The 25581-nt window shown below is 42.7% G+C and overlaps 1 protein-coding gene across 1 annotated transcript in view; it reads right to left on the bottom strand.

Moving 5' to 3' along the window:
- Positions 1-17749: 17749 nt before the first annotated feature.
- LOC148439554 (uncharacterized) overlaps positions 17750-25581 on the bottom strand; it is a 262816-nt gene continuing 254984 nt past the window's right edge. The window contains exon 17 of the mRNA XM_088464593.1: positions 17750-17929. Within this exon, the coding sequence (XP_088320719.1) occupies positions 17888-17929 (42 nt within the window). The 3' untranslated portion in view covers positions 17750-17887. The remainder of the gene's footprint in view (positions 17930-25581) is intronic.

Here is a 25581-nt window from a genome sequence, read left to right as displayed (position 1 = left end):
TAATGGAGAAGACCAGAATCACTATGTGTTTCTTCTATAAGGCTCCTTTTCCAGTATATAAAAAATTATTTTTCTAAAGCCCAACCCACAGTTGCGGAACCTATTTATACAGAAAAAGAGCCCTGACTGTATCCATAGACAAACAATCCATGTGACCGGGGGTATAACTATAGCCATACAGTCCATGTGACCGGGGGTATAACTATAGCCATACAGTCCATGTGACCGGGAGTGTAACTATAGCCATACAGTCCATGTGACCGGGGGTATAACTATAGCCATACAGTCCATGTGACCGCGGGTATAACTATAGCCATACAGTCCATGTGACCGGGGGTATAACTATAGCCATACAGTCCATGTGACCGGGGGTATAACTATAGCCATACAGTCCATGTGACCGGGGGTATAACTATAGCCATACAGTCCATGTGACCGCGGGTATAACTATAGCCATACAGTCCATGTGACCGGGGGTATAACTATAGCCATACAGTCCATGTGACCGGGGGTATAACTATAGCCATACAGTCCATGTGACCGGGAGTGTAACTATAGCTATACAGTCCATGTGACCGGGGGTATAACTATAGCCATACAGTCCATGTGACCGGGGGTATAACTATAGCCATACAGTCCATGTGACCGGGGGTATAACTATAGCCATACAGTCCATGTGACCGGGGGTATAACTATAGCCATACAGTCCATGTGACCGGGGTGTAACTATAGCCATACAGTCCATGTGACCGGGAGTGTAACTATAGCCATACAGTCCATGTGACCGGGGGTATAACTATAGCCATACAGTAGAATGAATGGACAATTCTGGCGCTAAACTCAATAGTCCAATAAAGCAAAAAGACTGCTGCAGATATCAAACTCTGTGTTGGTTTGAAAAAGAAATCAGAAAGAAAAAAAGTGGGGCATCTGCGCTGTCTTAATATATGTATATACACTGCTCAAAAAAATAAAGGGAAGACTAAAATAACACATCCTAGATCTGAATTAATGAAATATTCTTATTAAATACTTTGTTCTTTACATATTTGAATGTGCCGACAACAAAATCACACAAAAATTATCATTGGAAATCAAAATTATTAACCCATGGAGGTCTGGTTTTGGAGCCACACTCAAAATTAAAGTGGAAAAACACACTACAGGCTGCTCCAACTTTGATGTAATGTCCTTAAAACAAGTCATACTGAGGCTCAGTAGTGTGTGGCCTCCACGTGCCTGTATGACCTCCCTACAACGCCTGGGCATGCTCCTGATGAGGTGGCGGATGGACTCCTGAGGGATCTCCTCCCAGACCTGGACTAAAGCATTTGCCAACTCCTGGACAGTCTGTGGTGCAACGTGGCGTTGGTGGATGGAGCAAGACATCACGTCCCAGATGTGCTCAATTGGATTCAGGTCTGGGGAATGGGCGGGCCAGTCCATAGCATCAATGCCTTCGTCTTGCAGGAACTGCTCACACACTCGAGCCACATGAGGTCTAGCATTGTCTTGCATTAGGAGGAACCCAGGCCAACCGCACCAGCATATGGTCTCACAAGGGGTCTGAGGATCTCATCTCGATACCTAATCGCAGTCAGGCCACCTCTAGCGAGCACATGGAGGGCTGTGCTGCCCCCAAAGAAATGCCAGCCCACACCATTACTGACCCACTGCCAAACTGGTCATGTTGGAGGATGTTACAGGCAGCAGAACGTTCTCCTTGACGTCTCCAGACTCTGTCACATCTGTCACATGTGCTCAGTGTGAACCTGCTTTCATCTGTGAAGAGCACAGGGCGCCAGTGGCGAATTTGCCAATCTTGGTGTTCTCTGGCAAATGCCAAACGTCCTGCACGGTGTTGGGCTGTAAGCACAACCCCCACCTGTGGACGTCGGGCCCTCATACCACCCTCATGGAGTCTGTTTCTGACTGTTTGAGCAGACACATGCACATTTGTGGCCTGCTGGAGGTCATTTTGCAGGGCTCTGGCAGTGCTCCTCCTGTTCCTCATTGCACAAAGGCGGAGGTAGCGGTCCTGCTGCTGGGTTGTTGCCCTCCTACGGCCTCCTCCACGTCTTCTGATGTACTGGCCTGTCTCTTGGTAGCGCTTCTATGCTCTGGCCACTATTTTGACAGACACAGCAAACCTTCTTGCCACAGCTCCCATTGATGTGCCATCCTGGATGAGTTGCACTACCTGAGCCACTTGTGTGGGTTGTAGACTCTGTCTCATGCTACCACTAGAGTGAAAGCACTGCCAGCATTCAAAAGTGACCAAAACATCAGCCAAAAAGCATAGGAACTGAGAAGTGGTCTGTAGTCACCACCTGCAGAACCACTCCTTTATTGGGGGTGTCTTGCTAATTGCTTATAATTTCCACCTGTTGTCTATTCCATTTGCACAACAGCATGTGAAAGTGATTGTCAATCAATGTTGCTTCCTAAGTGGACAGTTTGATTTCACAGAAGTGTGAATGACTTGGAGTTACATTGTGTTGTTTAAGTGTTCCCTGTATTTTTTTGAGCAGTGTATAATGATTATCTAGTAAATAAATTATAACACAAGCAGATGGTAAGTACAAGCATATATCGATATTAAATTTAATGCATGTTAAAATACACAATGATATCAATAATACATAAAAATAAAAATTTAAAATTAAAAATAAAACAAACAAACAAAAAAATTATGTAAAGAATTTTCACCAATCAAATAATAAACAGTAAAAATAGTTGCCAGTGACTGTGATTAAACACCTTTTCAGACTGACCAAGGAAAATAAAGTGGCTGATAGAATCTGGTACTGTGAAGAGCTCTTATCATACCTAGTAATGTTTCCACTGAAAGATTATTGTTACTGTTATTGTCACTTATAGCAAATAAAAAATTGCAGTTGGTGTTGATCTCCAGTGGATACAGCTAATGCATATTGATATATTGAAAATAATGTCACAGTTCCTTGGAATAACAGCAATTAGGAAGTTTATCACATTTAGCTGTGAAGCTCATATAATAATCCGACCTCAATAGTAGCTCTGATAAAGGACTGATATAAGGGAGATATTATGTAAGCCCAAGATGACCCCAATGTTTTTTTAAAAGGCCAAATCTTACTGTGTTAAGAACACATAAATAGCCACTGAGCTGCTAACATACGTGGACGGGCAAAGTGAAAGGATCCAGATCAGCTGTACTGCACAATGACAGCACCGCTCAGAGTACTCACGGACCAATCAACCGAGTAATGTCGGGGCCCCCCCGGTTCCTGATGCCGTCCGTTATGCCTGATGGCCGAGTTGAAAAGCTGCCAATACAGTGTATAATGATACTGCGGCGTACCTCCGTGTATATACGGGCAATGCGCTCAGTCCAGCCGGATCCTGCTGGTGTGCTAACAGGGTCCCGAACAGAGACTACCAAATGTCGGAGTAGTGTCAGCAGGCAATAGTGTATCCAATAATGAATAGGTCCCGCCTAACGCATTTCGTCACAGATCATGTGACTTTTTCAAAGGTAGTGATGTAAAACACTAGAGACCTAGATATACCTGGTACCACAGGTGTTTTTAGAAGGTGAATCAAAGGAACCAATCGGTACTTAATTAGATATCCATTTGATGCATATAAGTACCATCCAGGTTACACAAGAAATATATATATATACACTTAATCATTCAAGAAATCAGCCCTGATAATACAAAACAAAAAATATAAAGTAATAAAATAAAAAAAATAAAAAAAATTATATATATATATATATATATATATAAACCAATACATATAATTGAATAAGAAAATTAAAACACCATGATACATATGTTATTGATCATAAAAAATCTATAGAAAGATCTGTACATCTGCTCACTAGTTACAATAACCAAATTAACAGATAATAAATATAAATATGTTAATGTACACACATTAAACACAAAATAATAACACAGGTTGATCTATATCAACATGAAACAGAATGGTTGACCTACATAAGAACATGGTCGGGCGATTAATCAGTCACCATGACCATGATACTATGTGTATAAACAATATTTTCCCATATTAATAACTATATTAATAGTATCTAATAACATGCACCAAAAAATAAAGAAATATAACATATTATAAAGATCAAAAAAGATCCCATGCCATGGATACTAAGAAGCTATATGTTATAACCATGATACATAAATAGAGTTTATATCAATGAGTAAACAATTAGTATAATGAACATGCATAGAAATGGAAGTGGACCTCAGATCCCTCTGGACCGGGGGTCCCTGACATCGAATCCCACCCCTACGCATATTCAAAAACCGATGACAAGTTATAATATTCTGAAATTATACAATTCAATTTACAAGTCAATTTCAATCTTTTCATTTAAGCCATCAGGAGACAATGTGCCCATTTTATGTATCCAAAAGTTCTCATTCAGGCATAATTTAGAATACCTGTCCCCTCCACTTACTGTCTGTGGGATTTGCTCAATACTTACAATCTTGATGTCCCTAGGGTTAGACCGATTGATACATGTAAAATGTCTTGGGACACTATGCAAGATATTGCTTTTCATAATTAGTCTCCTGTGCTCAAGGAATCTACATCTAAGGGGTCTTATAGTTCTCCCAATATATTGAGTCCCGCAGGTGCATTCCAACATGTATATCACATATGCTGTGTAAAAGCAACCAATGGATTGACTGGAATATTGTCTTTTAATACATTGTCAGATAATAAAATCTGAAAATTCAACCTTACAATCCCTTTAATTTTTTGTGAACAGTTGTTAAATTTTGTGATAAATTTAGGATGGTCTAAACTACCTGTGTTCCTTGGTTTAGTTTCCATGAGATCATTTTTATCAAATGATCTAGTTTTCTCAAGTGCCTTTCTGAGAAAGGCGTCGGGATAGTCCCTTTCTCTAAAAGCTTCAATGATCTCTGTCGCTTGACTCTCAAAGATTGCATCACTAGAACAATTACGATGTATACTCCTAAGTTGACCAAAAGGAATATTATATATCCAGGGTTTATAGTGTAAACTATTAAAATGTAAGTAATTATACGTGTCCACCTCTTTTCTAAAAGTCTTAGTGAAAATCATATCATTTTCTACATGAAGAGAATAATCCAAAAATGAAATACAAGAGGAGTGGTAAGTGTTGGTGAAGGTCAAATTAAAATCATTAGTGTTTAACTGTGCTATAAAACGTGACAGTGAATGTGAATCTCCATCCCAAATAAATAATAAGTATTCAATAAAGCGTCCATAGAGCACGAGGTTCGCGCCAAGCTCCCCACCCCAAACATGCGCCTCCTCAAAGGCCCCCATGTAGAGGTTAGCGAAGCTCGGCACAAACCTCATGCCCATCGCCGTCCCAAGTACTTGCAAATAAAATATTTGGTCAAAAATAAAATAATTATGTGTAAGGATGAATTCAATTGAGTCCAAAATAAACTTTCTCTGACACACAGTGACTCCAGCATCCCCTTTTAATACATTTTCCACCACTTTAATCCCCCGATCATGGGGAATACTTGAGTAGAGGGCTTGTACATCACATGTGACAAATAGATAAGTGTCCTTCCAATCAATATTTTTAATTAAGTGCAAAAAGTGATTAGTGTCTTTAATGTGTGACTTAAGTGATATTGCATACAGTCCATGTGACCGGGGTGTAACTATAGCCATAAAGTCCATGTGACCGGGGTGTAACTATAGCCATACAGTCCATGTGACTGGGGGTGTAACTATAACCATACAGTCCACGTGACTGGGGGTGTAACTATAGCCATACAGTCCATGTGACCGGGAGTGTAACTATAGCCATACAGTCCATGTGACCGGGGTGTAACTATAGCCATACAGTCCATGTGACCGGGAGTGTAACTATAGCCATACAGTCCATGTGACCGGGGGTGTAACTATAGCCATAGTACATGTGACCGGGAGTGTAACTATAGCCATACAGTACATGTGACCGGGAGTGTAACTATAGCCATACAGTCCATGTGACCGGGGTGTAACTATAGCCATACAGTCCATGTGACCGGGAGTGTAACTATAGCCATACAGTCCATGTGACCGGGGGTGTAACTATAGCCATAGTACATGTGACCGGGAGTGTAACTATAGCCATACAGTACATGTGACCGGGGTGTAACTATAGCCATACAGTCCATGTGACCGGGGGTGTAACTATAGCCATAGTACATGTGACCGGGAGTGTAACTATAGCCATACAGTACATGTGACCGGGGTGTAACTATAGCCATACAGTCCATGTGATCAAGAGTGTAACTAGTTAGTAGTTTATCTCCACTTTATTACTCTCCAATGCTTAGTCAGCTCCTGTCATTTTTAAAACAGCCTGTGACAGCAGATAGGAGCTGATTGGCTGGTACTTTATCTCTTTCCAAGGCTTAGTACATCTTCCCCAGATAGTGAAATTAGTTAGAAATATGTGAATCTAAAACTGAATTGACTACATTAGGAAAAGAAGCTTGGCCAAAACCACAGTAAAGTTACAACCATTTCATTTGTCAAAGCCCCTCATGTGCCTTCAGTGCCTTTAGAGGCTGACATACCCCTTAATATGCCATCTGCTCCATGTGTCCCTTTATAGGCCATCAGAGCCCTCACATACCCATCTTCAGTTTCCTGTATCCAGATCACCCCACTTACCTCTCTAAAATAATACCAGTCTCCTCCACCCCATCACCCAACTTTCTCAACATATTGTCATCCAACTTTTCGCACCCCTACATACTGTACCTCAGTGATAATCCAGAATTTACATCTTCAAAACTACATTATCTTCCCATTCCAGTACTAGCCTCCTGCAGCCCCCTCATCCCAGCACCCTCAGATAAACTATAGTCTCCTAGCACCTCCATCCTTAAATCCCCACTGCCCTCTAGCTATTAACAGTGCAACTTAAGTTATTGCTGGTCCCTGCCTTCTTGCCCAACAGATATGTTTCTAAGTCCTGATTTATTTCATAATGACAAAGACTAACCTGCAAGGCATGACTTAGTCTGATCCCAGATCATATGAGCTCTGGGGTGACATGAAGAACTACTTACAAAGACACATGACATATTTCTGTACAATGAGCAGAAAATAGAATAGTAATTTGGAAGCTTCTCCAAAATCGGCTGCCAGCAGCCCCCTCACCTATGGTCTTCTTTGTGGAAACTGCAGTCTGAGTCCCCGGTCACTTTGCAGGATGGGGGCAGAGTGATTAATACTACTGTAAGTGGATGGGTGACAGGGTTGATAATGGCTGGCCGAGAGTGTGCAGGTAGCTTAGGACAGGAAAGTGCACCGGGAGCCGGCAGATGGAGGTGCACAGAGCTCATTAACATCAAAGTCAGTGCTGACATTGTGGCTCTGTACAGTGCTGGGGCGGAGGAGGAGGCAAAGGTATAACATCACAGTCAGTGCTGGCATTGTGGCTCTGTACAGGGCTGGGGAGGAGGGAGCACCGGTATAACATCACAGTCAATGCTGGCATTGTGGCTCTGTACAGGGCTGGGGAGGAGGGAGCACCGGTATAACATCACAGCCAGTGCTGGCATTGGGGCTCTGTATAAGACTGGGGAGGAGGGAGCACCGGTATAACATCAGTCGGTGCTGGCATTGTGGCTCTGTACAGGGCTGGGGAGGAGGGAGCACCGGTATAACACCACAGTCAGTGCTGGCATTGTGGCTCTGTACAGGGCTGGGGAGGAGGGAATACCAGTAAAACATCACAGTCATTGCTGGCATTGTGGCTCTGTATAAGACTGGGGAGGAGGGAGCACCGGTATAACATCAGTCGGTGCTGGCATTGTGGCCCTGTACAGGGCTGGGGAGGAGGAAGCACCGGTATAACATCACAGTCAATGCTGGCATTGTGGCTCTGTACAGGGCTGGGGAGGAGGGAGCACCGGTATAACATCACAGTCAGTGCTGGCATTGTGGCTCTGTACAGGACTGGGGAGGAGGAGGGAGCACCGGTATAACATCACAGTCAGTGCTGGCATTGTGGCTCTGTACAGGGCTGGGGAGGAGGGAGCACCGGTAAAACATCACAGTCAGTGCTGGCATTGTGGCTCTGTACAGGGCTGGGGAGGAGGGAGCACCGGTATAACATCACAGTCAGTGCTGGCATTGTGGCTCTGTACAGGGCTGGGGAGAAGGAGGGAATACCAGTCAAACATCACAGTCATTGCTGGCATTGTGGCTCTGTATAAGACTGGGGAGGAGGGAGCACCGGTATAACATCAGTCGGTGCTGGCATTGTGGCTCTGTACAGGGCTGGGGAGGAGGAGGGAATACCAGTATAACATCACAGTCATTGCTGGCATTGTGGCTCTGTATAAGACTGGGGAGGAGGGAGCACCGGTATAACATCAGTCGGTGCTGGCATTGTGGCTCTGTACAGGGCTGGGGAGGGAGCACCGGTATAACATCACAGTCAATGCTGGCATTGTGGCTCAGTACAGGGCTGTGGAGGAGGAGGGAGCACTGGTATAACATCACAGTCAGTGCTGTCATTGTGGCTCTGTACAGGGCTGGGGAGGGAGCACAGGTATAACATCATAGTCAATGCTGGCATTGTGGCTCAGTACAGGTCTGTGGAGGAGGAGGGAGCACCGGTATAACATCACAGTCAGTGCTGGCATTGTGGCTCTGTATAAAACTGGGGAGGAGGGAACACCGGTATAACATCACAGTCAGTGCTGGCATTGTGGCTCAGTACAGGGCTGGGGAGGAGGGAGCACCTGTATAACATCACAGTCAATGCTGGCATTGTGGCTATGTACAGGGCTGGGGAGGAGGAGGGAATACCAGTATAACATCACAGTCAGTGCTGGCATTGTGGCTCAGTACAGGGCTGTGGAGGAGGGAGCACCGGTATAACATCACAGTCAGTGCTGGAATTGTGGCTCTGTACAGGGCTGGGGAGGAGGGAGCACCGATATAACATCAAGTCAGTGCTGGCATTGTGGCTCTGTACAGGGCTGGGGAGGAGGAGGGAATACCAGTATAACATCACAGTCATTGCTGGCATTGTGGCTCTGTATAAGACTGGGGAGGAGGGAGCACCGGTATAACATCAGTCGGTGCTGGCATTGTGGCTCTGTACAGGGCTGGGGAGGAGGGAGCACCGGTATAACATCACAGTCAGTGCTGGCATTGTGGCTCTGTACAGGGCTGGGGAGGAGGAGGGAATACCAGTCAAACATCACAGTCATTGCTGGCATTGTGGCTCTGTATAAGACTGGGGAGGAGGGAGCACCGGTATAACATCAGTCGGTGCTGGCATTGTGGCTCTGTACAGGGCTGGGGAGGGAGCACCGGTATAAAATCACAGTCAATGCTGGCATTGTGGCTCAGTACAGGGCTGTGGAGGAGGAGGGAGCACCGGTATAACATCACAGTCAGTACTGGCATTGTGGCTCTGTATAAGACTGGGGAGGAGGGAACACCGGTATAACATCACAGTCAGTGCTGGCATTGTGGCTCAGTACAGGGCTGGGGAAGAGGGAGCACCGGTATAACATCACAGTCAATGCTGGCATTGTGGCTATGTACAGGGCTGTGGAGGAGGGAGCACCGGTATAACATCACAGTCAGTGCTGGCATTGTGGCTCAGTACAGGGCTGTGGAGGAGGGAGCACCGGTATAACATCACAGCCAGTGCTGGCATTGTGGCTCTGTATAAGACTGGGGAGGAGGGAGCACCGGTATAACATCACAGTCAGTGCTGGCATTGTGGCTCTGTACAGGGCTGGGGAGGAGGGAGCACCGATATAACATCACAGTCAGTGCTGGCATTGTGGCTCTGTACAGGGCTGGGGAGGAGGAGGGAATACCAGTATAACATCACAGTCATTGCTGGCATTGTGGCTCTGTATAAGACTGGGGAGGAGGGAGCACCGGTATAACATCAGTCGGTGCTGGCATTGTGGCTCTGTACAGGGCTGGGGAGGAGGGAGCACCGGTATAACATCACAGTCAGTGCTGGCATTGTGGCTCTGTACAGGGCTGGGGAGGAGGAGGGAATACCAGTATAACATCACAGTCATTGCTGGCATTGTGGCTCTGTATAAGACTGGGGAGGAGGGAGCACCGGTATAACATCAGTCGGTGCTGGCATTGTGGCTCAGTACAGGGCTGTGGAGGAGGGAGCACCGGTATAACATCACAGTCAGTGCTGACATTGTTGCTCTGTACAGGGCTGGGGAGGAGGAGGGAGCACCGGTATAACATCACAGTCAGTGCTGGCATTGTGGCTCTGTACAGGGCTGGGGAGGAGGGAGCACCGGTATAACATCACAGTCAGTGCTGGCATTGTGGCTCTGTACAGGGCTGGGGAGGGAGCACCGGTATAACATCACAGTTAGTGCTGGCATTTTGGCTCTGTACAGGGCTGGGGAGGAGGAGGAAGCACCGGTATAACATCACAGTCAGTGCTGGCATTGTGGCTCTGTACAGTGCTGGGGAGGAGGGAGCACCGATATAACATCAGAGTCAGTGCTGGCATTGTGGCTCAGTACAGGGCTGTGGAGGAGGAGGGAGCACCGGTATAACATCACAGTCAGTGCTGGCATTGTGGCTCTGTATAAGACTGGGGAGGAGGGAGCACCGGTATAACATCACAGTCAGTGCTGGCATTGTGGCTCTGTACAGGGTTGGGGAGGATGTAGCACCGGTATAACATCACAGTCAGTGCTGGCATTGTGGCTCTGTACAGGGCTGGGGAGGGAGCACAGGTATAACATCACAGTCAATGCAGGCATTGTGGCTCTGTACAGGGCTGGGGAGGAGGGAGCACCGGTATAACATCAAAGCCAGTGCTGGCATTGTGGCTCTGTTCAGGGCTGGGGAGGAGGGAGCACCGGTATAACATCACAGTCAGTGCTGGCATTGTGGATCTGTGCAGGGCTGGGGAGGGAGCACAGGTATAACATCACAGTCAATGCTGGCATTGTGGCTCTGTTCAGGGCAGGGGAGGAGGAGGGAGCACCGGTATAACATCACAGTCAGTGCTGGCATTGTGGATCTGTGCAGGGCTGGGGAGGAGGTAGCACCGGTATAACATCACAGCCAGTTCAGGGCTGGGGAGGAGGAGGGAGCACCGGTATAACATCACAGTCAGTGCTGGTATTGTGGCTCTGTATAAGACTGGGGAGGGAGCACCGGTATAACATCACAGTTAGTGCTGGCATTGTGGCTCTGTACAGGGCTGGGGAGGAGGAGAAAGCACCGGTATAACATCACAATCAGTGCTGGCATTGTGGCTCTGTACAGGGTGGGGAGGAGGGAGCACCAGTATAACATCACAGTCAGTGCTGGCATTGTGGCTCTGTACAGGGTGGGGAGGAGGGAGCACCAGTATAACATCACAGTCAGTGCTGGGATTGTGGCTCTGTACAGGGCTGGGGAGGAGGGAGCACCGGTATAACATCACAGTCACTGTTTCAGGATGTGGCCTGGGATTGGCCGCTACTCACCATTGCGCCGGCTTCCCCTGATCTTCCAGATGGTCAGACGCCAGGTTCAGCGTCCATGTGTTGCTCCATGGTTCGGTTCCTGAGGTTACCATCGTGGACAGAGCCATGACAGTCTACATCACCTGATTAAACCTTTACCCAGTGGTAGCATTGGTTTCTGTCAGCTGACGCTATCCTCCAATGGACTGCAACGTTAGGGTATTTTATCTGACTCCAGGAACAGGAAGTTGCTGTTCAACTTCGCTTTCCCAGTGACTGTGACTCTGTTACATGGCTCCAGGCTTATGCTATTTATTTCCAGTGACTTCTTCCAGTGCTAATCAGCATCAGATTTCTCTTGTGATTTCCTCAGTACTTGTCTGTGTGCTCAGACTTTAGTTAAACTTCAGTGCCATCAGTGGCTGGATCACCAGTATGTGTTCTTAGTACATCCGTATACTGACTCCTAGTGCCACTCTCCTGTACCAATTCCACACCCAGATCTCCAGAGATACTTCCTAGTGTTCTCACATTATGAGTTCTCTACAGTGTATGAACTTTCAGTATTCTTGCATTCATTATTCTGCGTACTCATCTCCGCTCCATTTCATTACACGGAGTATGCAGTCTCTCAGTTATCCCACTCTTAGTGTTATATACCGCTCGTTGTCATTCCCAGGTACCTGACCAGAGGGCCGTGACCTGCTCAATTGGTGTGGCGAACCCAAATCTCAATAGAGGGGACACTGGTGAAGACCACCTAGTGGGGTAGACTCCGCACCTCTGGTTAGGTCTTGCCAACACCTGGGTTTGACTATATGAGGACCTTAGTACTGTCACTTTTCCAGTTGCTTACTAGCCACCATAACCCCCGGCTCCCAGTCCTCCAACTGAGGAATTCCCTGAGACAGATCGTGACACACTGCTGGCAGAGCACCAGTATAACATCAGTCAGTGCTGGCATTGTGGCTCTGTCCAGGGCTGCAGCGGAGGAGGGAGCACCAGTATAACATCACAGTCATTGCTGGCACTGTGGCTCTGTACCATGCTGGCGAAGAGGAGGGAAATGGGGGATGAGGGAATAAGGAAGGAAAGAGTGCAGCAGGAGGTAAATAGAAAAAGGAGAAGAAAGGAAAGTTGAGAAGGGAAAGAAGGGAGAAGGAAGGAAAAATGGGAGGAAGGTAAAAGGGGAGAAAGAAGGAAAAATGGAAGGATGGAAAGAAGAGAGAAGGAAGGACAAAGGGGAAGGATGGACAAAGGGGAGAAGGAAGGAAAAATGGAAGGATGGTCAAATGGGAGAAGGGAAAGAAGAGAGAAATAGGGAAAGAGGGGAGAAGAAGGGAAAGAGTGAAGAAGAGAAAGAGGGAAGGGAAAGAGGAGAGAAGGGAAAGAGGAAGAAAAAAGGAGAGAAAGAGGAAGAAAAAAGGAGAGAAGAAGAGGAGGGAAAGGGGGAATGAGGAGGGAAAGAGGGGAGGTGGAGGGAAAGAGGGGAGGAGGTTAAGAGGGGGGAGAAGAGAAAGAGGAGAATAAAGGAAAGAATGGAGAAGGAAGGAAAAAGGGGAGAAGGGAAAAGGGAAGAAGGAAAAAGGGGAGAAGGGAAAGAGTGATGGGAAAGAGAGAAGGAAACAAGGAGAGAAGAAGAGAACGAGTGGAAAGGAAGGGAAAGAGTGATGGGAAAGAGAGAAGGAAACAAGGAGAGAAGAAGAGAACGAGTGGAAAGGAAGGGAAAGAGCAGAGAAGGAAGGAAAAAGGGGAAAATAAGGGAAAGAGGAGAGAAAGAAGGAAAGAGGGGAAAACAAGGAAAATAAGAGAAAGAGGAGAGAGGGAAGGAAAAAGGGGAAAATAAGGGAAAGAGGACAGAAGGAAGGAAAGAGGGGAGAAGGGAAAGGGGAAAAAAGAGGGAAGCAGAAGAGGATAAGGAAGGAAAGAGGGGAGAAAAAGGGAAAGAGGAGAAAAAGGGAAAGAGAAGCGGAAGTGAAAGAAGAGAAGAAAGGGAAGAGGGGAGAAGGGAAAGAGGAGAAGGAAGGAAAGAGGGGAGAAGGGGAAGGGGTGAAAAAGAGAAGTGAAGCGAAAGAGAAGAAAGGAAAGAGGGGAGAAGGGAAAGAAGGGAGAAGTATGGAAAGAGGAGATTGAAGAGAAAGAGGGAAGCAGAAGAGAAAGGAGAAGAAAGGAAAGAGGGGAGAGGAAGGAAAAGAGGGTAGAAAAATAAAGAGGTGAAATAAAGGGAAAGAGGATATAAGGAAGGAAAGAGGAGAGACGGGAAAAGGGAGAAGAGAATGAGAAGCAGAAGTGAAAGAGGAGAAGAAAGGAAAGAGGGAAGAAGGAAAAGAAGGGAGAAGTAGGGAAAGTGGAGAAGAGGAATGGTAAAAAGAGGAATGGTAAAAAGAGAAAAAGAGGGGAGAAGAAGGGAAAGGGGAAAAAAGAATAATGGAAGTGAAAGGGAAAGCGGGAATAAGGGAAAAGAAGGGAGGAGTGAAAGAAAGCAGAAGGAGGTAAAAAGGGGAGAAGAATGAAAGCAATGAGGAGGAGAGCAGGGATTGTAAGGTAGAATAAATGGGGAATGTATAATTGCTGTCACACATAGAATATATTTGCAGAGTACATAATGTAATGGTGCATACACATGGTACAACCTGCACAACCAACGATATCGCTGATAGATTTCCCTTCAACTTTCTGTAGTGCAGGACAAACATTCTTATTTGTACACACTGAAAGATATATATGATAGACATTGGGTGTACACACTGATAGATATATATGATAGATATTGGGTGTACACCATGATAGCTACATATGATAGATATTGGGTGTACACACTGATAGATATGATAGACATTGGGTGTACACACTGATAGATATATATGATAGATATTGGGTGTACACACTGATAGATATATATGATAGACATTGGGTGTACACACTGATAGGTATATATGATAGATACTGGGTGTACACACTGATACAGTATATATGATAGACATTGGGTGTACACACTGATAGATATATATTATTGACATTGGGTGTACACAGTGATAGATATGTATGATAGATATTGGGTGTACACACTGATAGGTATATATGATAGATATTGGGTGTACACACTGATAGATATATATGATAGACATTGGGTGTACACAGTGATAGATATGTATGATAGATATTGGGTGTACACACTGATAGATATATATGATAGACATTGGGTGTTCACACTGATAGATATATATGATAGATATTGGATGTACACACTGATACAGTATATATGATAGACATTGGGTGTACACACTGATACAGTATATATGATAGACATTGGGTGTACACACTGATACAGTATATATGATAGACATTGGGTGTACACACTGATACAGTATATATGATAGACATTGGGTGTACACACTGATACAGTATATATGATAGACATTGGGTGTACACACTGATAGATATATATGATAGACATTGGGTGTACACACTGATAGATATATATTATTGACATTGGGTGTACACACTGATAGATATATATGATAGACATTGGGTGTACACACTGATAGGTATATATGATAGATACTGGGTGTACACACTGATACAGTATATATGATAGACATTGGGTGTACACACTGATAGATATATATGATAGACATTGGGTGTACACAGTGATAGATATATATGATAGACATTGGGTGTACACAGTGATAGATATATATGATAGATATTGGGTGTACACACTGATAGATATATATGATAGACATTGGGTGTACACACTGATACAGTATATATGATAGACATTGGGTATACACACTGATAGATATATATGATAGACATTGGTTGTACACACTGATAGATATATATTATTGACATTGGGTGTACACAGTGATAGATATGTATGATAGATATTGGGTGTACACACTGATAGGTATATATGATAGATATTGGGTGTACACACTGATAGATATATATGATAGACATTGGGTGTGTACACTGATAGATATATATGATAGATATTGGATGTACACACTGATAGATATATATGATAGACATTGGGTGTACATACTGATAGGTATATATGATAGATATTGGGTGTACACACTGATACAGTATATATGATAGACATTGGGTATACACAGTGATAGATATATATGATAGATATTGGGTGTACACACTGATAGATATATATGATAGACATTGGGTGTACACACTGATACAGTATATATGATAGACATTGGGTGTACACACTGATAGATATATATGATAGACATTGGGTGTACACACTGATAGATATATATTATTGACATTGGGTGTACACACTGATAGGTATATATGATAGATATTGGGTGTACACACTGATAGATATATATGATAGATGTTGGATGTATATATATATATATATATATATATATATGATAGATATTGGATGTACACACTGATAGATATATATGACAGACATTGGGTGTACACACTGGTAGATATATATGATAGATATTGGATGTACACACTGATAGATATATATGATAGACATTGGGTGTACACACTGATAGGTATATATGATAGATATTGGGTGTACACACTGATACAGTATATATGATAGACATTGGGTGTACACACTGATACAGTATATATGATAGACATTGGGTGTACACACTGATAGATATATATTATTGACATTGGGTGTACACACTGATAGGTATATATGATAGATATTGGGTGTACACACTGATAGATATATATGATAGATGTTGGATGTACACACTAATATATATATATATATATATATATATATATGATAGATATTGGATGTACACACTGATAGATATATATGATAGACATTGGGTGTACACACTGATAGATAGATATATATGATAGATATTGGATGTACACACTGATAGATATATATATGATAGACATTGGGTATACACACTGATAGATATATATGATAGACATTGGTTGTACACACTGATAGATAGATATATTATTGACATTGGGTGTACACACTGATACAGTATATATGATAGACATTGGGTGTACACACTGATACAGTATATATGATAGACATTGGGTGTACACACTGATACAGTATATATGATAGACATTGGGTGTACACACTGATACAGTATATATGATAGACATTGGGTGTACACACTGATAGATATATATGATAGACATTGGGTGTACACACTGATAGATATATATGATAGACATTGGGTGTACACACTGATAGATATATATGATAGACATTGGGTGTACACACTGATACAGTATATATGATAGACATTGGGTGTACACACTGATAGATATATATTATTGACATTGGGTGTACACACTGATAGATATGTATGATAGACATTGGGTGTACACACTGATAGAAATTTATGATAGATATTAGATGTACAGACTGATAGATATATATGATAGATATTGGGTGTACACCATGATAGGTATATATGATAGATATTGGGTGTACACACTGATAAACAGATATTGGGTGTACACAGTGATAGATATATATGATAGATGTTGGATGTACACACTGATAGATATATATGATAGACATTGGATGTACACACTGATAGATAGATATGATAGACATTGGGTGTACACACTGATACAGTATATATGATAGACATTGGGTGTACACACTGATAGATATATATGATAGACATTGGGTGTACACACTGATAGATATATATTATTGACATTGGGTGTACACACTGATAGATATATATGATAGACATTGGGTGTACACACTGATAGATATACATGATAGACATTGGGTGTACACACTGATAGACATATATGATAGACATTGGGTGTACACACTGATAGACATATATGATATACATTGGGTGTACACACTGATAGATATATGATAGACATTGGGTGTACACACTGATAGATAGATATGATAGACATTGGGTGTACATACTGATAGATATATATGATAGACATTGGGTGTACACACTGATAGATAGATATGATAGATATTGGGTGTACAGACCGACAGATATATATATATTAGATATTTCAGTGAAGTCATCTCTTAACATGCAAATCGTTTTGAAATCGTCCAAGTTGGGCTGCATGTACGGAAGACCATAGATATCGTTACCATCCATGCGGGAACGCACATCGTTGGTCAGTGTCAGGTTGGTGACTGCAAAAAAGAGAACGATATGAACGATATCATTATCGTTCATTAAAATCGTCCCATGTGTACGCACCATAAGAGCTAAATAACATGAACAATGAATCCTTTATAAAGCTGACAAAAAAGATAAAGTTGTAATCATTTTATTTCAAGTATGTTTACATCATTGTGTCTTCTTCTTACTCTGCCATTAATACAATTCCCATAACCTGATACAGAGTAATAATCCCACCACTCGTTATGTCACTTATTCTCTGGTTCTGATTCATGTGCTGCTGTCTCTGGTTGGTGAAGAATCCTGTGGGAGCTAATAAAACAGAAAGATAAAATCTGCATTATTATTATTATCCTTTATATAGCGCCACAAGGGTTCCGCGGCACCTTACATAAACAAATGAGTTATTAGCAGTACAAATCAATGCAGGACAAGGACATGGTATATAAACATTGCTGCATTAGGGATCATAACACTTACATAAGCAGCAGGACGTAAGCAACCAAGTGTTAGGTGCCACTGTGGGGAGTTAGGAGTAGATGATCATATGAGTAAGGGAAGGAGAAGCACATGAGGGAAGAGGGCCCTGCTCGTGAGAGCTTACATTCTAAAGGGGAGCGGCAGAAAGACAGGGGTGACACAGATCAGGTAGGCAGGGATGAAAGAGAATGGAGCAGTGGGTTAGGATGGGAGCTTACACTCTATATGGGTGGGGCAGACAGACGGGTGACAAAGATGGGGAGAGACAGTGAGGAAGGAGCATAGAGTGGTGGGTTAGGATGGGAGCTTACACTCTATAGGGGAGGGACAGACAGACAGGGGTGACACAGATGGGGTAGACAGTGAGTGAGGAGCATAGAGCAGTGGTTTAGGATGGGAGCTTACACTCTATAGGGGAGGAGCAGACAGATAGGGGTGACACAGAGGGGAGACAGTGAGTGAGGAGCATAGAGCGGTGGGTTAGGATGAGAGCTTACACTCTATAGGGGAGGGGCAGACAGACAGGGGTGACAAAGATGAGGTAGACAGTGAGGAAGGAGCATAGAGCAGTGGGTTAGGATGGGAGCTTACACTCTATAGGGGAGGGGCAGACAGACAGGGGTGACAAAGATGGGGAGAGACAGTGAGGAAGGAGCATAGAGTGGTGGGCTAGGATGAGAGCTTACACTCTATAGGGGAGGGGCAGACAGACGGGTGACAAAGATGGGGAGAGACAGTGAGGAAGGAGCATAGAGTGGTGGGCTAGGATGAGAGCTTACACTCTATATGGGTGGGGCAGACAGACGGGTGACAAAGATGGGGAGAGACAGTGAGGAAGGAGCATAGAGCGGTGGGTTAGGATGGGAGCTTACACTCTATAGGGGAGGGGCGGACAGACAGGGGTGACACAGATGGGGTAGACAGTGAGTGAGGAGCATAGAGCAGTGGGTTAGGATGGGAGCTTACACTCTATAGGGGAGGGGCAGACAGACAGGGGTGACACAGATGGTGTAAACAGTGAGGAAGGAGCATAGAGCAGTGGGTTAGGATGGGAGCTTACACTCTATAGGGGAGGGACAGACAGACAGGGGTGACACAGATGGGGTAGACAGTGAGTGAGGAGCATAGAGCGGTGGGTTAGGATGGGAGCTTACACTCTATAGGGGAGGGACAGACAGACTGGGGTGACACAGATGGGGTAGACAGTGAGTGAGGAGCATAGAGCGGTGGGTTAGGATAGGAGCTTACACTCTATAGGGGAGGAACAAGCAGAGGCACCTGTAAGGCCACACCTAGTCCTCATCATGGTTTTGGAACTTGTATAGTTTTCTTTTGGTAACATACTGAAAAATATCACTATGACAGTTAGGGTGGTATTGTATTAGCGTGCCCAATCTCCTGTTTAAAGTGACATGAGAGCATAGAGTGGGGCGCTATTGGTGCGAGCTGAATGCTGGCGCCGGCAGCTGATCGCGCCTGTCAGGAGCAACTATTGAATCATTCCGTCAGGGGGGGGGGGCGGCTTTGGACAATTGAATTCCGCCCTTAAATAGCAAAATAAGAGGCAAAAATCACAAAAAAATTACACTTTTATAAACTTAAAGAAATTCAAATTCACCTGAGAATTACACTCACTCATTATTACTCTTCACCTGAGAATTACACTCACTCATTATTACTCTTCGCCTGAGAATTACACTAACCCATTATTACTCTTCACCTGAGAATTACACTAACTCATTATTACTCTTCACCTGAGAATTACACTCACTCATTATTACTCTTCACCTGAGAATTACACTAACCCATTATTACTCTTCACCTGAGAATTACACTCACTCATTATTACTCTTCACCTGAGAATTACACTCACTCATTATTACTCTTCACCTGAGAATTACACTCACTCATTATTACTCTTCACCTGAGAATTACACTCACTCATTATTACTCTTCGCCTGAGAATTACACTAAAACATTATTACTCTTCACCTGAGAATTACACTAACTCATTATTACTCTTCACCTGAGAATTACACTCACTCATTATTACTCTTCACCTGAGAATTACACTAACCCATTATTACTCTTCACCTGAGAATTACACTCACTCATTATTACTCTTCACCTGAGAATTACACTCACTCATTATTACTCTTCACCTGAGAATTACACTCACTCATTATTACTCTTCACCTGAGAATTACACTCACTCATTATTACTCTTCACCTGAGAATTACACTAACCCATTATTACTCTTCACCTGAGAATAACACTAACCCATTATTACTCTTCACCTGAGAATAACACTAACCCATTATTACTCTTCACCTGAGAATTACACTCACTCATTATTACTCTTCACCTGAGAATTACACTCACTCATTATTACTCTTCACCTGAGAATTACACTCACTCATTATTACTCTTCACTTGAGAATTACACTCACTCATTATTACTCTTCACCTGAGAATTACACTCACTCATTATTACTCTTCACCTGAGAATTACACTCACTCATTATTACTCTTCACCTGAGAATTACACTCACTCATTATTACTCTTCACCTGAGAATTACACTCACTCATTATTACTCTTCACCTGAGAATTACACTCACTCATTATTACTCTTCACCTGAGAATTACACTCACTCATTATTACTCTTCACCTGAGAATTACACTAACCCATTATTACTCTTCACCTGAGAATTACACTCACTCATTATTACTCTTCACCTGAGAATTACACTCAATCATTATTACTCTTCACCTGAGAATTACACTCACTCATTATTACTCTTCACCTGAGAATTACACTCACTCATTATTACTCTTCACCTGAGAATTACTCTCACTCATTATTACTCTTCACCTGAGAATAACACTAACCCATTATTACTCTTCACCTGAGAATTACACTCACTCATTATTACTCTTCACCTGAGAATTACTCTCACTCATTATTACTCTTCACCTGAGAATAACACTAACCCATTATTACTCTTCACCTGAGAATTACACTCACTCATTATTACTCTTCACCTGAGAATTACACTCACTCATTATTATTCTTCACCTAAGAATAACACTAACCCATTATTACTCTTCACCTGAGAATTACACTCACTAATTATTACTCTTCACCTGAGAATTACACTCAGTCATTATTATTCTTCACCTAAGAATTACACTCACTCATTATTACTCTTCAACCTGAGAATTACTCACTCATTATTACTCTACACCTGAGAATTACACTCACTCATTATTACTCTTCACCTGAGAATTACACTCACTCATTATTACTCTTCACCTGAGAATTACACTCACTCATTATTACTCTTCACCTGAGAATTACACTCACTCATTATTACTCTTCACCTGAGAATTACACTCACTCATTATTACTCTTCACCTGAGAATAACACTAACCCATTATTACTCTTCACCTGAGAATTACACTCACTCATTATTACTCTTCACCTGAGAATTACACTCACTCATTATTACTCTTCACCTGAGAATTACACTCACTCATTATTACTCTTCACCTGAGAATAACACTAACCCATTATTACTCTTCACCTGAGAATTACACTCACTCATTATTACTCTTCACCTGAGAATTACACTCACTCATTATTACTCTTCACCTGAGAATTACACTCACTCATTATTACTCTTCACCTGAGAATTACATTTACTCATTATTACTCTTCACTTGTTTTTTTTATGCTGTTATACTTTTTTTTAGATTTATTGTTTTAAATTCAAAAGTTACAAAGACAAAAGAAAAATAGGAATAAAGATTGAAAGAGAAAGAAGAAAAAAACAAAGACAATGAAGATAATTCCAGGATCTCATAATATCAAATTTTTCAGTGTAGTTCATATAACTTATGCATAGGTACAAACACTTCTTAATATTACTCATTACTGTATGTATTATCCTTTACATAGCTCCTCAGATAATATCTCTCTCACTCTGCATACAGTATATCTGCCAGGAACGCCACTTCCTTATGGGAGTATTCACATTTTCATTGCCATTATTGTTTCCATCCAATAACTATAATTTATCTTGCTTACTATCAGTGAGATTGGGGGGGGGGGGGGATTTTTTTGCTTCCAATATTGGGCTATTGCTGATTTGGTAGCTATAAATATATGGTCAAGAATGTATAGGATACCTGGATCTGTGGTGATATATATATATGCTGAAGGACCATCTGGGGAGTTATGTTTACATCTAGGTCAAAGACTTGAAATATTAGGTTTTCTATTTCCAACCATAAGGGTGAATTTTAGCACAGTTCCAGAAGATATGTATAATATCTCCTGCATCTCCAGCAGACATCGATCTGGGATGGACAGATTCTATGTATCCTATCTGGGGTTAGATACAATATGTATAATATCTCCTGCATCTCCAGCAGACATCGATCTGGGATGGACAGATTCTATGTATCCTATCTGGGGTTAGATACAATATGTATAATATCTCTGGTATTTCCAGCAGATATTGATCTGGGATGGACAGATTCTATGTATCCTATCTGGGGTTAGATACAATATGTATAATACCTCCGGCATCTCCAGCAGACATCGATCTGGGATGGACAGATTCTATGTATCCTATCTGGGATTAGATACGATATGTATAATATCTCCAGCATCTCCAGCAGACATCGATCTGGGATGGACAGATTCTATGTATCCTATCTGTGGTTAGATATAATATGTATAATATCTCTGGCATCTCCAGCAGACATCGATCTGGGATGGACAGATTCTATGTATCCTATCTGGGGTTAGATACGATATGTATAATATCTCAGGTATCTCCAGCAGACATCGATCTGGGATGGACAGATTCTATGTATCCTATCTGGGGTTAGATACAATATGTATAATATCTCAGGTATCTCCAGCAGACATCGATCTGGGATGGACAGATTCTATGTATCCTATCTGGGGTTAGATACAATATGTATAATATCTCCGGTATATCCAGCAGACATCGATCTGGGATGGACAGATTCTATGTATCCTATCTGGGGTTAGATACAATATGTATATCATCTCCGGTATCTCCAGCAGACATCGATCTGGGATGGACAGATTCTATGTATCCTATCTGGGGTTAGATACAATATGTATAATATTTCCGGTATCTCCAGCAGACATCGATCTGGGATGGACAGATTCTATGTATCCTATCTGGGGTTAGATACAATATGTACCTCTCTAAATGATATATATATCTTGACATCTTATTATTTAAATAATTGAAACCATTCCGTTTCATCTAGTGCTATTTTTAACTCTTTCCCATTTCATTTGGGCTATTGTCTTATCTATTGGTTTGATCTTTAATAATATTGAATACTAGTACGAAATGCCTCCTTTTCGCATATGGGAAAACATTTTTGTTAAAATTTTATCAGGGATAGTCCGAAGGGTTCCTGTATAAGAAGGAAAATAATACAACCAATGCCTGATCTGCAGATATTTATAGAATTCAGCCATAGGTATTGCAAATTTTGTCCGTATTTGAGTGAACAACATCAGGATATTATCCCGATATAGATCTTTCATTGTACGGATTCCCCTAGATATCCACACATCCAAAATTAGATTTGGGATATAATTTGTCAAAGCCTGTACTGACAGATAAACAAAAGGTACTATAGCTTGATCTTGATGACGCCTTAATTTATCCCATGCTTCCAAAGTTGCTTTTAATTTGTTTTTTGACAATGTTCTATATTTAGGTTGAATCCATATTAAATGCTTTATAGAAAGCCTTCCTATCATCACATCTTCTATCTGGACCAAAAGTTTAGAGGTGTCTCTAATACACCAGTCACTTATCTGATTTATCAGTGTTGAGATTTATTATAATTCTAGATTAGGAAATTGAAGTCAGTGTGCTTTCAGTAGGGTGAGATATTTTTTTGCTAGGCTAGATTTTTTATTTCCCCAAATATACCTATTCAATATAGCGTTAAAGCTATATAGCCAATATTTTTGGAGGAGCCTTGGTATAGAACGGAATAGATATAACATTTTTGGGAGGAAGAACATTTTCACCGCTTCTATTCTTCCGACCCATGATACCTCATAATTTATCCAATCCATTATAGATGTATTAAATTGCTTTAATAAAGGGCCATAATTATAATCTAGGATATTTTCTTATTATGTTACTAAGTATATCCCTAGATATTTTAATACCTGAATTTTCCAGTTAAATCTAAATTTTGCTTTAAGATTAACCAGATCTAATGAGTTGATATTTATAGGGAGAGCTTCAGTTTTATTTTTATTTAGTTTATAATAAGAGACGTGTGCATACTGGTCTAATGTCTTGAGAACTGTCGGAAGAGATACTTTTGGACAGGGGCGTAACTATACCTACAGGGGTCCCATAGCAAAAATTTTTATGGGCCCCCTCTCAGCTCGCGGCCCCCAATCTTGTCCCGCTCTTGCCCTCCTCCGGTCTGAGGCCCCCCCGCACCCCGGCTTACCTGATCCATGGTTGCGCTGTGCAGGGCAGACCCACCTTCCCTCCCGGTCGGCTCCATCTCACTGACTGATGTTGGGAGGAGGTGACCACACCTTCTCCCAGTATCAGCCAATGGGGAGAACCGGAGCTGACTGGGAAGACGCGACCACGGAGCGGGGGGGCACGCAACCAAGGAGCAGGTAAGTGCAGTAGAGGGGAGTGAGGAGACTGATAGGGGAGTGAGGAGGGTGCGGAGGGAAGGGCAGTGGACAGCGGCCTGCAGCCGCACCCCCTGCACCCACGGTAGTTACACCACTGTTGATGGCAGATTGTGCATTGCTGAACTGTGGAAGAGAGGAGGGGTGTATGGTGGGTGGGAGGTGTGGTTGCAAATTGTATTTTCCCTTATCTCACCCCCACATCCCAGGAGCTCCTCTCGCAGATGCTACAATCGGAACATGCAGGGACAATGAATTCTAGATTTCTGATTAGGATAAATGCACATTCTCATTTTAAATATTTTTTTAAATGGGTTTATGGATCTACATAAAAATGAATACAATTTTGTATTGGCAAAAATAGAGAGGTATTGCAGAAAGCTGGGATGAAAAGGTGCGAGGAATACAAGCATGAAGGGAAAAAGCAGCGGTGCCTTGCAGTAGATATTCGCCTTTAATGTATCCTAGTCCTACAATGCAATGTACAAACCTCCTGCAGGCTGCACACATCCTATTAAGGTAACCAATGTCCTCCATGCTATGCCTCTATACTGTGCTGCTTTTACATATGGCAACAGCTATTACCGCTGCTGACCGCGGGCCTGGACACCATCATCTGCAGTGAATATTCATTTCTTGCTGCAGATGGTGGTGTCTCGGCCCGGGGTCAGCAGCGGTAATAGCTGGGTGTTGTGAGGAGCACTTTCCGGACCCAGCCGCGTCTTGACCCAATAGACTAATGCGGCTGCGGCCTG

This window comes from Taudactylus pleione, unplaced genomic scaffold (assembly GCF_031769625.1).
Source record: "Taudactylus pleione unplaced genomic scaffold, aTauple2 ptg001711l, whole genome shotgun sequence".
Lineage (NCBI taxonomy): Eukaryota > Metazoa > Chordata > Amphibia > Anura > Myobatrachidae > Taudactylus > Taudactylus pleione.
This window is presented reverse-complemented; position numbering and strand designations above follow the sequence as displayed.